The sequence below is a fragment of the Dermacentor silvarum genome, chromosome 1 (genome assembly GCF_013339745.2).
Source record: "Dermacentor silvarum isolate Dsil-2018 chromosome 1, BIME_Dsil_1.4, whole genome shotgun sequence".
NCBI lineage: Eukaryota > Metazoa > Arthropoda > Arachnida > Ixodida > Ixodidae > Dermacentor > Dermacentor silvarum.
The window spans coordinates 443,047,436-443,061,226 of NC_051154.1; the positions used below are offsets into that span (position 1 = coordinate 443,047,436).

At 47.7% G+C, this 13,791-nt stretch overlaps 1 protein-coding gene across 1 annotated transcript in view; it reads right to left on the reverse strand.

Moving 5' to 3' along the window:
- Positions 1–13,791, reverse strand: part of LOC125944163 (O-acyltransferase like protein-like) — a 124,626-nt gene that overhangs the window by 49,215 nt on the left and 61,620 nt on the right. Inside the window, exon 9 of the mRNA XM_049664374.1 lies at positions 8,423–8,588. Within this exon, the coding sequence (XP_049520331.1) occupies positions 8,423–8,588 (166 nt within the window). The remainder of the gene's footprint in view (positions 1–8,422; positions 8,589–13,791) is intronic.

A 13,791-nucleotide genomic window follows, 5' to 3' on the forward strand; every position in this document is an offset into this window, starting at 1 on the left:
AATGAAATGGTTGCCTATGCTTTTTTTATTTAGGAAACAGCTTAGATACCCATTTTGGCTTTATAGAGTAAAAATTACAAGGAAAATGTTCGAAGTTTTTTTAAAGTGAAACGCGCCACCCAAAGCACTTTATGGACCGTTTCAGGTGCTTCGAGTAAAAAATAAAATAAAAGAAGAACAAGTTACCTCCATGCAATTGGTCCAATGAGTTCAGATGTTTTTTTTTTGCGAACATAAATTAGATGGACGAATGGGGAAGCGAAATGGAAGTTTTTTTTTCTTCGAAAATAGATTTTATATATGTACTTACCACCATAGGGAAACAGAGTAGGGACAGCATCCGGCCTCAGCTCTATGAATCCATCTAGCCTGTTCTGTTCAAAACTTGCATCTTCGAAATGTGCCTAAAATAAAAAAGACAATCTTAACAAAATTATTTGAAAACAGCATAAGTTGTTTCAGTTGCTGGAAACGTATTGTAATGTGCATCCCAATGAAAAATTTATTACCTCCTATTTTTTGCAATTAAATATTTAGGCCATGCGCTCAACCTTCCCCAGTGATGCACCAAATGACCTACAGAAAGCGTATCTTGAAACATTCCAATATTATACGCGCGTCGAAATTACGAATTAACATATACATATCAAGTTAGTTTTAAACATTGTTTGAAATAAATCGGGCCTTACATCACCATGAAAGACACGCGAGTGCATAAATGGTTGCCTATGCTTTTTTTATTTAGGAAACAGCTTAGATACCCATTTTGGCTTTATAGAGTAAAATTTACAAGGAAAATGTTCGCAGTTGTTTTAAAGTGAAACGCCCCACCCAAAGCATTTTATGGACCGTTTCCGGTGCTTCGAGTAAAAAATAAAATGAAAAAAGAACAAGATACCTCCGTGCAATTGGTTATGTGCTCGTTGAACGAAACGTATTTCGTCTAAATCACTTGGTTGTTCGTGCCTAAATCACCATAAGCGATTTTATCATTAAATCACCACAATCGGCCTCTACGGCCAGGCTTGTTTGAACTACGTTTGACAAGTTCGGTTGAGTGAAAAAAAGTCCATGAAGATCTCTACACGACCGATCGCTAGCGAGGGAGGACGCTCGATCTCTCGCTGCTATTACCAACTGGTATCAAAAGCGATCATGACCTGTTACTTAATTATGCGCTACGGGAATCTTTATGTAGAACTTGGCGACAGAAAGTTGGAGTGGACAAATGAGCCTACATACACAGTTTGGCAGTACACGACATGGGTTTTTATCTTTTGCAACCAGACCGGTCAATTACTTTTGATAACACATGTATAAGAAATAATCATAATCATAAATTCCACCACCGTGCGAAATTTCAGCACAAACAGCACAGCGAATTATTTATTGTTTTCGTAGATCCAATAAATATGCAGCACACTACGTACAAAGCAGATTGCTGAACGTAGATGAACAATGCGCAAAACTCTGAACTGCCGAGCATTCCAAGATTGAAATGCGGCTGCCAAGTTAGAACATGTTGTACAATGAGGCTTAGTTATGAACATTTACGTTTCATGCCTTCTTAATACGGCGTAATGGAACGCATACCCTCCACTTGCGCGCACGCTGCATTACCGATCGCCTACGGGCGGCCGTCGCAGGCAGCTATCAGTCCACGCTCGCAAAAAACATACACGTATGGAGCACTTCAAAAATACGGAATAGAGCAATAAGTACGCGCGCAAATACATGGTGAAGCGAGATATAATACTCACAGCGCAAACACCGCAGTGGGCTACCAGCGGTCCCTCTTCACTTGCACAAGCCAGCGCTTTCTTCGGTTGGGGCTAGCCGGGAAGCGATACATTCGTGTGCCCTTCCTGCAGTGGTTTGTGCATTGCGGAACGCAACACCCGGGTAATTTCGGTGCTCACACAAGTCTGAACGTGCTCACCGTGCTATAATGGTGCCAATAAATACTTCTCGTCGAGAGCGAAAATCACAGCCCGTCAACAACAGCAAGACGACAGCCTTATGCGCACGGCGACGGCATGCCGACTGGGGACCAAGATGGCGCGGCAACGCGTGCTGGCAACACTGCTCAACGGTGGGCGGCGGCACAAGCAAGGTCAAAGAGTGGCACCATCCTAAAAGACGGAGGCGCGCGACATGTAGGCTCCCTAGACGGCATGCTACTTTGGCGCCATCTGGTAGCGGTCATCGCCTCGGATCACATCTTGCGCGGCATTACGCTTTTCTTATCACACTTTCGCCATACCCTCCTTCTCCGCTTTCGTCATTGCACTCTCTTCGCTATCACTGTCTTTCTGGCCCCGCTATGCTCCGCGTTCGCTCTTTCATCGTTCACCGTGCTCGTTCACTTGGTTACGCCGGAACGCAGGAACGGGCGCCTAATTAAGAGCTGCGCTCTAAAATACCAGGAGAAAAAAGGTACACGTAACATGCGCTTTCCTTGCAGCGCATGTCACATGTATCTTTAAATTGTCGTATTTTTTTAGCGCTATTTCACATTCATAATGACACTTTACCAACCCACACAACTTACCGCACTTGTTAGCTCTTTGATACGCACGTGCTGTATAGCGCGAGAGCTGCGTGGCGTCTGAAGGTTTAGATACTGTGGTGTGTGGTGGCGCTGTGTCATGCATCTCTGCCGCAGTGACCGACTGTTGCGGGGCGCGTTTGTTAGCGAAGTGCGCTGCGCGTCTCTCACCGATACGGGCCGTTTCGTCTTGTCGGCTCACCACAACATTGCTAAGGCCGGATTGAAGAAACTAGCGCAGATGAAAGTGCAGCGGAGCAGCCGTTTTCATGCCATCGTCGACACGGGGCCGCCACTGCGCTGTCGTCATGCAGTATTGGTTCTGCTGCTGTCGCCGTCGGACCGTCATCATCTCCATCATCGTCATTCCATCAACGTCAAACCGGAGTCTTCACGTTGTCATGCCGTCAACCAAAACTTGTCGGTGATCATTTGCACCGCCCTCATAAAAAGCTTTGTAGACCTCAGCAGCAGACTTCTGAAGTATTGCTATTGTGTCCATTTGATTTCTGGGGTCTCACTAAGGTTTTTGCATACTTTGACAATAATCTTCGATGGTTTCTGCAACATGTCGTGCGTATCTTTTGGCGCTCTGTAGCGTTGATGAAGCATGAGTCTGTGTTCGAATACCAAATGCATTGATTTTTCATTTCTGAATGCTCACATAACCGTATGGCGCTGTGCTCTTGCTAGATAGCGTCTCCAAAACTTTATTAGGAGTGTTTTATAGATTATACATTTTATACATTATATTGCCTTCCACCGGTGCTAACATATGGGGCGGAAACTTGGAGGTTAACAAAGAAGCAAGAGAACAAGTTAAGGACCGCATAAAGAGCGACGGAACGAAAAATGTTAGGCCTAACATTAAGAGAGAGGAAGAGAGTGGTGTGGATCAGAGAGCAAACGGGGAAAGCCGATATTCTAATTGACATTAAGAGGGAAAAATGAAGCTGGGCAGGCCATGTAAAGCGCAGGATGGATAACCGGTGGACAATTAGAGTTACAGAATGGATACCAAGAGAAAGGAAGCGTAGTCGAGGACGGCAGAAAACTAGGTGGGCTGATGAAGTTTGAAAATTTGCAGGGGCAAGTTGGGATCAGCTAGCGCAAGACATGGGGTAATTGGAGATCACAGCGAGAAGCTTTCGTCCTGCAGTGGGAAGAAACATAGGCTGATGGTGATGATGATGATGATGATGATAGTAGAACTCGAGTTTTCACTAGCAAGATCTGCAGTTGTACAACTTGTTTCAATGTCAAGAAAGTTATTGAACCATATAGTCATCTAAAGAAAGCCGATACACTGACGCAAAATCATGTCCATAAAATATAAAGAAAATAAAAAAGAAACTATTGAAAGAATGTATGCACAGAAAAAAAAGTCCCTGAATTTTCGGGTGGCGATAACGACCGAACAAAGTACGGCGAGCTTTGTAGAAACAAAGTTTGCGGATACCATGTGCTGTGGGAATCAGTTTAAGCCAAGCTTTCATTGATGTTAGTGAAATACACAGTTTTTGTTTATCGACCATTTGCAAGTTCAGAGCACATGACCGAGTTGGACAATGGATCACACTCACGGCGACAAAGTCATGACAACGATTGAATGAAGATGTCAGTATCACATGACCACGTGTCGACGACGACATGACGAAAACAGAATGAGGAGACAAGAATGACTACGCCATAATGAGGACAATTGAAAAATCACAAAGGCATGGTTACGACTGCAGGATGACGATGGTATTTATTCAGGTAGCTCACAGGCTCCAGGGTTGGAGTATTAAGTGAGAGGGCGTACAGAGTATTTACAAAAGAGAAGAAGAGCGCAACCTTATGCAGAAGTTAACGCTACAAAAAGGAGAGAGAGAGAGAAGTCATAGCGGAAAGGCATGGAGGTTAACCAGGCTGATCCCGGTAGGCTACCCTGCGCTAATAAGCAATAATCTCGCGAACAGTTTATTTATTAGTAAGACAGTGATGACTTGACGACAATGTGATGACGACGTCGAAATGTCGTCGACGACAGAGTCACGACGCTGTAATGACGATGATTGTATGATGACGACAGCCTGACGACAGCGGCAAGACGAGAATGGGATGACGACTGCTGAATGAGGACGAGTGCATGATTAGAACGGCTTGACCATGACGCCATTATGACGATGGAATGACCACGACGGAATGATGACGAGGGAAGGATGGTGACAGCGTGAAGAAGGCGGCGTGATGACTATAAAATGACAACGCAGAGGAGAAGACAGAGTGAAGGCGGCGGTATGATAACGACGGCATGACGACGAAGGAATGATCATCACAGAATGAAGACAATGAAGTGACAACGACTGAATGACGACTACGGTGTGTTTCTCTTGGAGCTCACGTTGGAGCTTACGTATACACCATCTGACACACCGGGCCGCTTCGGTTTACGCTATATCCGGTACCGGCTTTCACTATGACCATACCGGGCAACTGCAAGGCAGGAGCTAGCAGGCAGCAGGACACCAGCCGGGTTTCGAAAATTTGGGGGAAGAGGCAGAAAAAGCTTCTATTTTATACCGACAACGCTGAACCCTATCCATAACGACTAGGATGCGAACATTTCGATGAGCCTCACCCTGTACCGACTGGTACCGAGAGTGAATGCTCTATACATCAACTACATTAGATGAAGTTGCCCTGAGGTGGAGGGGAGGGGGATATATTGAGCGCTACTTTTCTAGGCCGGTGATTAGCCGTGATTTGGCGGTAATTAGCCGGTGATTTGGAGGCCTACGGAACCTGGGCGGCGACAATCCTGTGTTTTGCAAGCTCTCTATAGATCATCCACGCTTCCGGACTTACTAGCCATACCGTTTTCTCCTCTTTTCTCATTCAGGCACTTCAACCATCCTATTTGCCATAGAGAAGCTGAAGTAAAAGGCGGGAAATATTACGGAAGACCACAGTGGCAAAGAGTTCACAATATTCGCCGACTCTTTAGATGCCCTAAAGGCGCTCACGGCAACGTCCAGATTAGGCACGTGGGCGCAGGATATTAAGGTCGCATGCGCATCCCTTCATCGGGACAACGGCAGGGCTGTCCGACTGGATTGGGTCCCGGGGCACTCGGGCAGCATCGGCAACGGTGCGGGCCACAGTGCAGCGAGCTAGCTGTTATTTTCCCGCTCATCTCCCCTGGGCCCAGTTCCTCTCATTCCTGTGCATCTGGATCCGGAGGAGGAGCGCGTGCGACCTAAAGTGCAAGCTGAACAGGAGCTGAAGGCGAAGATACCGTAAAATGCCCACCCTTTGCCCAAGGGGCTTCCTTGGGGCGCGAAACTCCTGGTGCATAAGGCCAGGACGGGCCCAGCACTCAACGAAGACGTCCTGGCTGAGTGGTGCACGTACGCCGCTTCAAGGAAGACGCGAGGTCATGAGAGGCAACATTTGGACAATGAGAAGGAGGAAGAGACGGAGGCGAACGTGATGTCAACACCAGTGACGTGCAGTACGTGCGATATCGGTGCTTGACCGACAGTCAGGCATCTATTGTGGGACTGTACCGGTCTCGCGGCCGTAAGAGACAAACACAAGGAACGCCGCATTACCTCACTGGAGGCATGGACCACGCCACCCCCTCAGGCCGATGCCCGACGAACTATCAACTCCTTATGGGAGTTTGTGCGCGAGGCCGCCTTGACTGGCAGGTTATGAATGTGTAGTTTATTTTTTTCCCCTTGTGAAACCCGCCATTGACCCTTACTCCTGCTTAGGCCACTGAGCCATCCTTTTCATTAAAGTTCATTCTCTCTCTCTCTTTTGCCTAGACCTGCGGGACTTCACCATTGGAAACAAACATCGTTGTAAGCCTGCTGCTGAAAAGCGCGAATTAGTTCTTTAATTGTTGCTCGGAAAGCTTGGAATCGGCATTTTCTTTCATCCAGGTTTTGCGGAAACGGAACGGCTGCAAAGAGGGGGTAAAGAAACGGTTGGTGGTATTTGGTCACCGGTCCTTGCTTGACGAGCGAGACACAATACGATAATTGGTGGTCAGCGGCGGATGCCTTTCGCGGTGACGGCACTGAAATCAGGCAGGTGAGTTGCTCATGACACTGCCCGATTGTACCCGACACGCTGTGGGGCGATTAGGGCTGGCTGGTACTGAGCAAACGCGGGGCGCGGATGACGACGCGATGAGCACTCAATAGTACACAAAGCTGTCCGCAAGAAGAGTGATAGTCGGTGCTATTTATTCATTGCGCACGCCGCGTCTATTGGGGCCATCGTTGACCGTCGTGGAAAACCTTTTCTGAACAGGCGTTTACTCGGTAAATGTACGCGAGCCTAAAGAGCCGCGTCGGCAGCTTTCTTTGATGAATGGCCCGCAATTACTATGCTATCAAATTTCCCAAAGATCGTGCCCCGTCACAATAGTGGGACGGGGAGACACCGCATGTCAATCACCCTGCCGCCTTAATTTGCAGAGGCTTACAACTTACAACTATTCATTTGCGCCCGTTGTGTTGGGCACTGTTGCTTTGCGCGGTGTAAGATTGCTTTTCGTTCGTAACCCTTCCCTGGTTGCGTTTTAAAGCGAAGCTTTCTATGTCTCACTGATTCGTTCGTGAGCGCAGAAAACCACGGCAAGAAAGCCAACGCACGCAATGGAACTATCTGCGCATCTGCGCACACAATAGAACAACGGTGCACGGTATACGTATCATAGAACACTACAGTTTACATTCGCAGCTCTACCGATAAGAACAATGGGAACTGCAACGCCACGCTACCCAGACGGACTGTATATATCTGCGTTGGATTACGCGCGTCACGCAATGCATTCCTGGCCGACACCACGGGTAGGCCGCGGGTGCAGCGCACGGCAAAAGAGGCTGCCGTACGCGAACGTAAGCGCGAGCGCGATCGTGCCCGTAAGGCCAATCCCGGTATCGGCAAGGGCAGAGCCTCTGACCGTCTACCACAGCGATCACAAGGCAATACTGTGCTAGTGTAGAGTCATACGGAAAAGTGCGAGCGTGTGCGTGTAATCAACGGCTACATGATTTAAAATAAAGGCTATGCAACTTAACAAAATGTGTCCTAATTCAACTACAACGTTAAAAAATACAATCCTAAACAAGCAATCAAATCACATATGCATCGCATCGGGGTTCATTGCGTGGTCGTTGGCTTTGGACTTAAAAGATTGATTCAGTTTGCATGGGAGAAAGCTTCGCGTTCAACCATCTTTCTTTAAGAAAGGGGCTTTTTTCTTGTATTTTGTCTTTAGGGAGAGGAGCCAGCAGCCTTAACCATTGGGGCTAGACAAGGTTTAATGCTTTAATAGCCGGAAGACCACATTCATAGCCACTCAGTATATTGGGCTGTAAATGTTTGGGGCGGGGCACCGAAGGGTAGAAAACGTGGTCGCGTTGCCGATGAAGCGTTCTCGACTTAACTTGTGGTGCTATGCACCATCGCCTGTGCCGATATGGGGTTGCCCTATGTGTGCCCGTTCGAACTTGTATTTCTATGCATATAAAGGTTGTAATAAGTTGTTAATACAAATTTCCTTCAAGCTTCACCCATATCTGCTTCAAATCCATCGTAAGCCTCCAGCGAACCTATCGCCGCTTTTCTTAGCGGCAGTATTGTTCACTTGTGTAGACCGTCTCCTGCCGTGCGTCTCGGACGTCCAAGTGAGGAAGCAACACCTGTACCCTCGAGAGAGAGGGAAATAACCTGGACATTACTATCGTATCCTTATTATTGCATCGCACACACACACACACACACACACACACGCACAAAAAAACATGTGTTGCAATAAGGGTTTTTCGAGTGGCAGTCAGCCGCTCACCCCTGTCAGGACACTGGTATACGTACGAGTGTGAGCTCTTCATACATGTTGCGGATGTTGAACAAGAGAGCCCACCAGTAGTTGGAGACGTCTTCGTAGAACTTGTCGTAAACCAACGAAGTGGTTGGTCCCGTAGCAAACAGGGGCAGCAGCGAGAAGCAGCATGCCACGAACACCAGGGGCAACACAAGCCTGTCATGACAGGGCGAAAAGAGATGGCGTATACCCTTACTAGAGGAAATGGTCGGAGAAAAGAAAGACCGGGGCCGAGTTCACAAAGCTCGTAATGAGAGAGAAGATTCCCCGCATTAAGAAATGCGCCAAGGCGCATTTCTTAACGCGGGGCAAGTTAAGCGGGCGCAAGTTAAGGTTAACTTGAAGCCCGAGCTTGACGTGATCTAGATGACGCTGGCGTGAACGTGTCCCAAGACACTCATTGCGTTCCCTTCGGCGCGTTAACGTCAAATGTCATATTCATGAAGTCAAGCATGGGCTTCAAGTTAAGGAGCATTTCTGAGCAGGGGGCGAAGTGGATCCAAGGGGCTCGATATTTCTCTTGGTAGAGCACTTCGTAAGTGTTCTTTGCTAGTGGCAAGAACACTTACACATTCGCCTTCGCTAATAGTATGTCCATAATAACCATTGGTCTCGAATCTGCTGTATTAAGAACAGGTTTAGCTTAAGAACGTGTTTGTGAATTCGTGCCCAGGTGAATTTGTACCTTGATGACGCTTTTCATTCGCAGTGCTTCCATGGGCGGGAGGTAGTTTCTATTTCTTTAGAACAATGGTGCGCTGAACGAGTTGGTAGTTCATTATTCACAAGAAAGAAAAAAAGAACTCACGAAAGAAACAAACGGATGATCGCAGCGCTGCTAATTGACTGAATAATTTTGTTGAAATCACCATGAAATACTAATTATAAATGTATACGTTTTACCCTATGCGAATACATTGCGTTTCTGTTGCGCTACATAATTTTTGTATGGTATATATTATCTGTCAGGAAGTTCAGTTTCCGCTATGCGATCGGCAATGTCCTTCTTTATAATCATGTAGTATGTATCTTATAAATCTAATTCACCGAAACTGAAGCTCGATTGCCCAAGTGCCATAGGAGAAGGCGACAGATCACCACCTAATAATTTGCAATCACATTATCTCTCAACTCTGCAGCGCGGCTGATGGCGATGCGACATGCGATTAACCCAATCTGTGAATAAGAAACTCTTTCTCAATTTGACGTGCTGCCTTGCCTTGAACCTAAATAACAGTCTAGTACCTAGAAACACTATGCTGAGATGGTTTAGATGACGGCTGGCCTTTCAGGCAAGGTTTGTGATCCATTAACTCATATCACCCAGACAACGCGAAGCGTAGCGAGGCTATTATTTCCCGCACGAGAAGGACGCGATACAACGTGCAGGTATCAAATGCTTGAAAATGGCAACTTCTTAGCGAGCCCTCCACAGTGCTTCCACAACGTTTCAACGGCGTAACTGTTGCATATTTCTCAAGACAGCATGGGCACACCACCTCGCACGTAGCTGCATTGAGAGGCGTGTCAGAAAGCGTACGACGGAAGACGAAAAACAGTTCCAAAAACAAAAAAGCGCGGGTCTAGCTTCGCGAGTGAAGACGCAGCTGCTTTATTAATGGCAGTAATTTTAAGGATTCATGCGGCCAACATAGGGAACAGCGTAATTGTTCTGTTTGTATCACCTAATTGTTCCCTCGGTAGCGGTGCTCACCATATTGAACGTAAGTCAACAATCACATTACAGCCCTCTAGCTTACAGATGCGGCACCGCAGCCTTCTTGAAGGTCACATGTAAAGGAGCCGTGTCATAAGGGAAATGAGCCGAAACAATTCAGTGTTGAACATGTGTCTTTTCAATCATCGTTTCGCAGGATTAACTCAATATGATTCTCCCTGGAGCAAGTCAATTGCTAAGACTTACATGCTGCACACGTAAGCATGCGACACCTGTGGCAAAGTTGATTGATTGATTCTGGGGTTTTACGTGCCACAACCAGTTCTGATTATGAGGCACGCCTTAGTAAAGGGCTTCGGAATAATTTTGACCACCTGGGGTTCTTTAACGTGCACTACAACGCAAGCACACGAGCGTTTTTGCATTTCGCCTCCTTCGAAATGCATCCGCCGCAGCCGGGATTCGATCCCGCGATCTCGTGCTCAGCAGCGCAACGCCTTAGCTGACTGAACCACCGCGGCGGGTACGTGTGGAAAAGTTTTGTCTGGCATCCTGCTGGCAGAAAGAAAGCAAGGCAGTATAAAACAGGGAGAGGAATGATAAAAAGTAGTGAGTGAGTGAGTGAGTGAGTGAGTGAGTGAGTGAGTGAGTGAGTGAGTGAGTGACATACTTTTTTTGAAATCCGGCGATTTGGAGGCCCGAGCCTGGGGCCGCCTAGATGGCCACTGGGAGCTGTTGCTCCCGCACGGCATCCATGGCTCGCTGGGCGGCCCAAAGTTGGTCTAGGAGTTCTGAGCTGAGTAGCGGGGCCGACCACCGCGCCCATAGATTTTCCGGGGAGACTGCTATTTTTTCTTGATATATTTTACATCCCCACAACATGTGTTGAAGGGTGGCTCTAGCAGAATTTCATAGCTTGCATATATCGCTGGCGTATATCTCGGGGTAGAAAGTCTTTAACTGCACTGGATTCACTTAGGTTTCTGTTTGTAATCACCTCCAAGCAACGGACCCAGTTCTGTCCAGTTTACTGGGAGGCGGTGGTAATATTCGCCTTTGATTTTGATATAATTTTGTAATATCACTAAATCTTGTTAATGTGCCTTTTTCTCTCCAGATCTCCTCCTCCGCGTTGCCCTGACCGATGAAAGTCACTCTTTGCTCAGCTCGGCGAGTAAGACCTCGAGCTTCGCGGTGTGCTACCTCGTTGGAGTTGATTGCGTGAATGCCTGAAGTCGTATGTGCTGGGAACCAGAGCAATTGCCTGCCGTTCTTGTCTGCGTTAGAGAATTTTGCTTTGTTGACTATGATGATCCGCCATGCTTCACGAGAGATCCTACCTTTAGCATAGTTTCTAATGGCTATGGGAATCGCTAATTATGTATTGAGCGTTTGTGGAGACCAATGCTGGTGCAATGGCTACCTCTGCTGCTGTCTCGGAATGTTTGGTATTAACTGACACGTTTGTAAGGGGATTTTGGGTGTGATCTATGACTACTGCCACGTAGCTATTTCTGTGTGGGTATTCAGCCACGTCTACGAAGGCTGCTCTGTCGTCTGAGCCATAGCTTCGGATCATTTTCTCTTCTCTACTCGTGCGTCTGCCCTTGTTGTAAACGGGATGCATGTTCTTGGGTATATTTGTTACTAGGAGTTTGTCGCAAATTTCTCTCGTTATCGTCCTCTTTTCCCCGTATTGATTGTGGTAATTCATTCCTAGCTTGCGTAGTATATGCCGTCCTGTTTTGGTTTTGGTTAGTCGTTCCACCTGGGATGTTTGTTGCGCTTCTATGAGTTCGTCCAGTGTGTTGTGGAGTCCTAACTTTAGGAAGAGATCTGTGTTCGTACTGATTGGAATCCCTAGTGCTAGTTTGTATGCCTTTTTTATGAGGTTAATTTTGGTCTTTTCAGCTGCGAACCAATTGTGGAAGGCTGCTATGTATGTGATCTGACTGGTTATAAATGATTGTATGAGCCGTATGATACTTTCTTCCTTCATACCCTGGTGCTTGTTAGTAATTCGTTTGATTAATCGCATGGTGTTCGTTACCTTTGTGTCTAAGTTCCTTATGGTTTCCCCGTTTGTACTTTTGTTCTCGATTATTAGACCCAGTACTTTGAGCTGATTCACTATTGGGATATTCCGCCCGTTCATGGTGTGTAACTTGGTTTCCTCATGAGCCTCGTTTCCGTCGTATCCTTTGGGAGGCCTGCCCCTAAGCAGGCAGGCAAAGAACTTTATTATTATCCGGAGGCGGCGCTCAACCCCGTTAGGGGGTGACACCGGTGGGCCACTCCCACGACGGGACGGGGAGGTTAAACTCCACGGCCATGTCGCGGGCCCTCTGGATGGCCCTAAGCTGGTCTCTTTTCTCTTGGCTAATGAGAAGATAGTTCCAGTCCGCCTCCGTAGAGGGAGACTCACTGCTCTCGCGCAACGAAGGGCGTTGCCACAGCATGTGTTGTAAGGTACATTTGGGGTGGCCACAGCTCGGGCACCCCGGCTCTATGCCATCCATGTATTTAGAACATTTTAGAGGCGATGCATACGCCTCCGTCTGTAACAGACGTAGAGTGATAGACTGAGCTCTGTTTAAGTGCGGGTGCGGGAGTGGGTACTTCCGCCGCTCCAACTGGTAATGTTTGCAGATTTCATTAAAGGTTAACAACGGATCTCTGAAGTACCTAGTAACGTCCTCAGCCTCCGAGTGGTTCTTCCCGGCGTGGAATGTGAGACCTCGCGCCCAGGAATGAGCCAACTCGTTGACATTAAGGATGGTTCTGTGTACGTGGCGGCGAACGTGTGCCGGGAACCAGAAGATTTGCTTTTTGTCTGACCAATTGGCAGCACAGAGAACGCGCGCGGCTTCCCGACAAATCGAGCCCGTCATGAAGGCCCGTGCGGTTGCGCGCGAATCTGTGTAAATGGCGGTGCGGTCGGTGGCAGCAAGAGCTAGTGCCACAGCGACCTGCTCGGCACCATCAGCGTTTGAATTTAATAAAGTCATAGACGACAAGTGTTCGTCTTTGAATGTTGTTACTACCGAGACAAAGTGGTCCGTATATCCGTACTGCGCTGCGTCTACGAAGGCCACGTTATCCTCCATGACGGCTGCGGTACTGAGTAGGGCTCGCGCCCGTGCCCGCACGTTATGTTTGGGATGCATGTTACGGGGTATCGGGAATACTGTAAATTTTGAGCGCAGCTCTTCGGGGAGCTGTTGCGAGCTTTCTTGGGTTACGGGAAATTGGACCCCGAGGTGTGCTAGTAATCGTCGCCCAGCTTCAGTGGAAGACAGCCTTACAATTTGAGAGATTTTTCGAGCTTCTACGATATCCTGGAATGTATTATGAATGCCTAGCTCGTTGAGCTTGGTCGTGCGGGTGCTGCCCGGTAACCCGAGCACCTGTTTAACGCTCCGGCGGATGATCACGTCGAGACGGCGTACATCTCCTTTTTGCCACAGGTGGGCGGGAGCCACATAGTTGATGTGGCTCATGAGGAACGCGTGGAAAAGTCTGCAGAGATTCTCCTCAGACAGTCCCCCGCTACTCTGTTAATTAATTTAGCCATTGCTTCGGCCTTCTTGGAAATGTGAGTGACCGCTTCTTGCAGTCGCTCCTCGATATGGCCGTCAGTGCCGCTCGTACTCCAGACGGTGATATCGTCTGCGTAGAAGG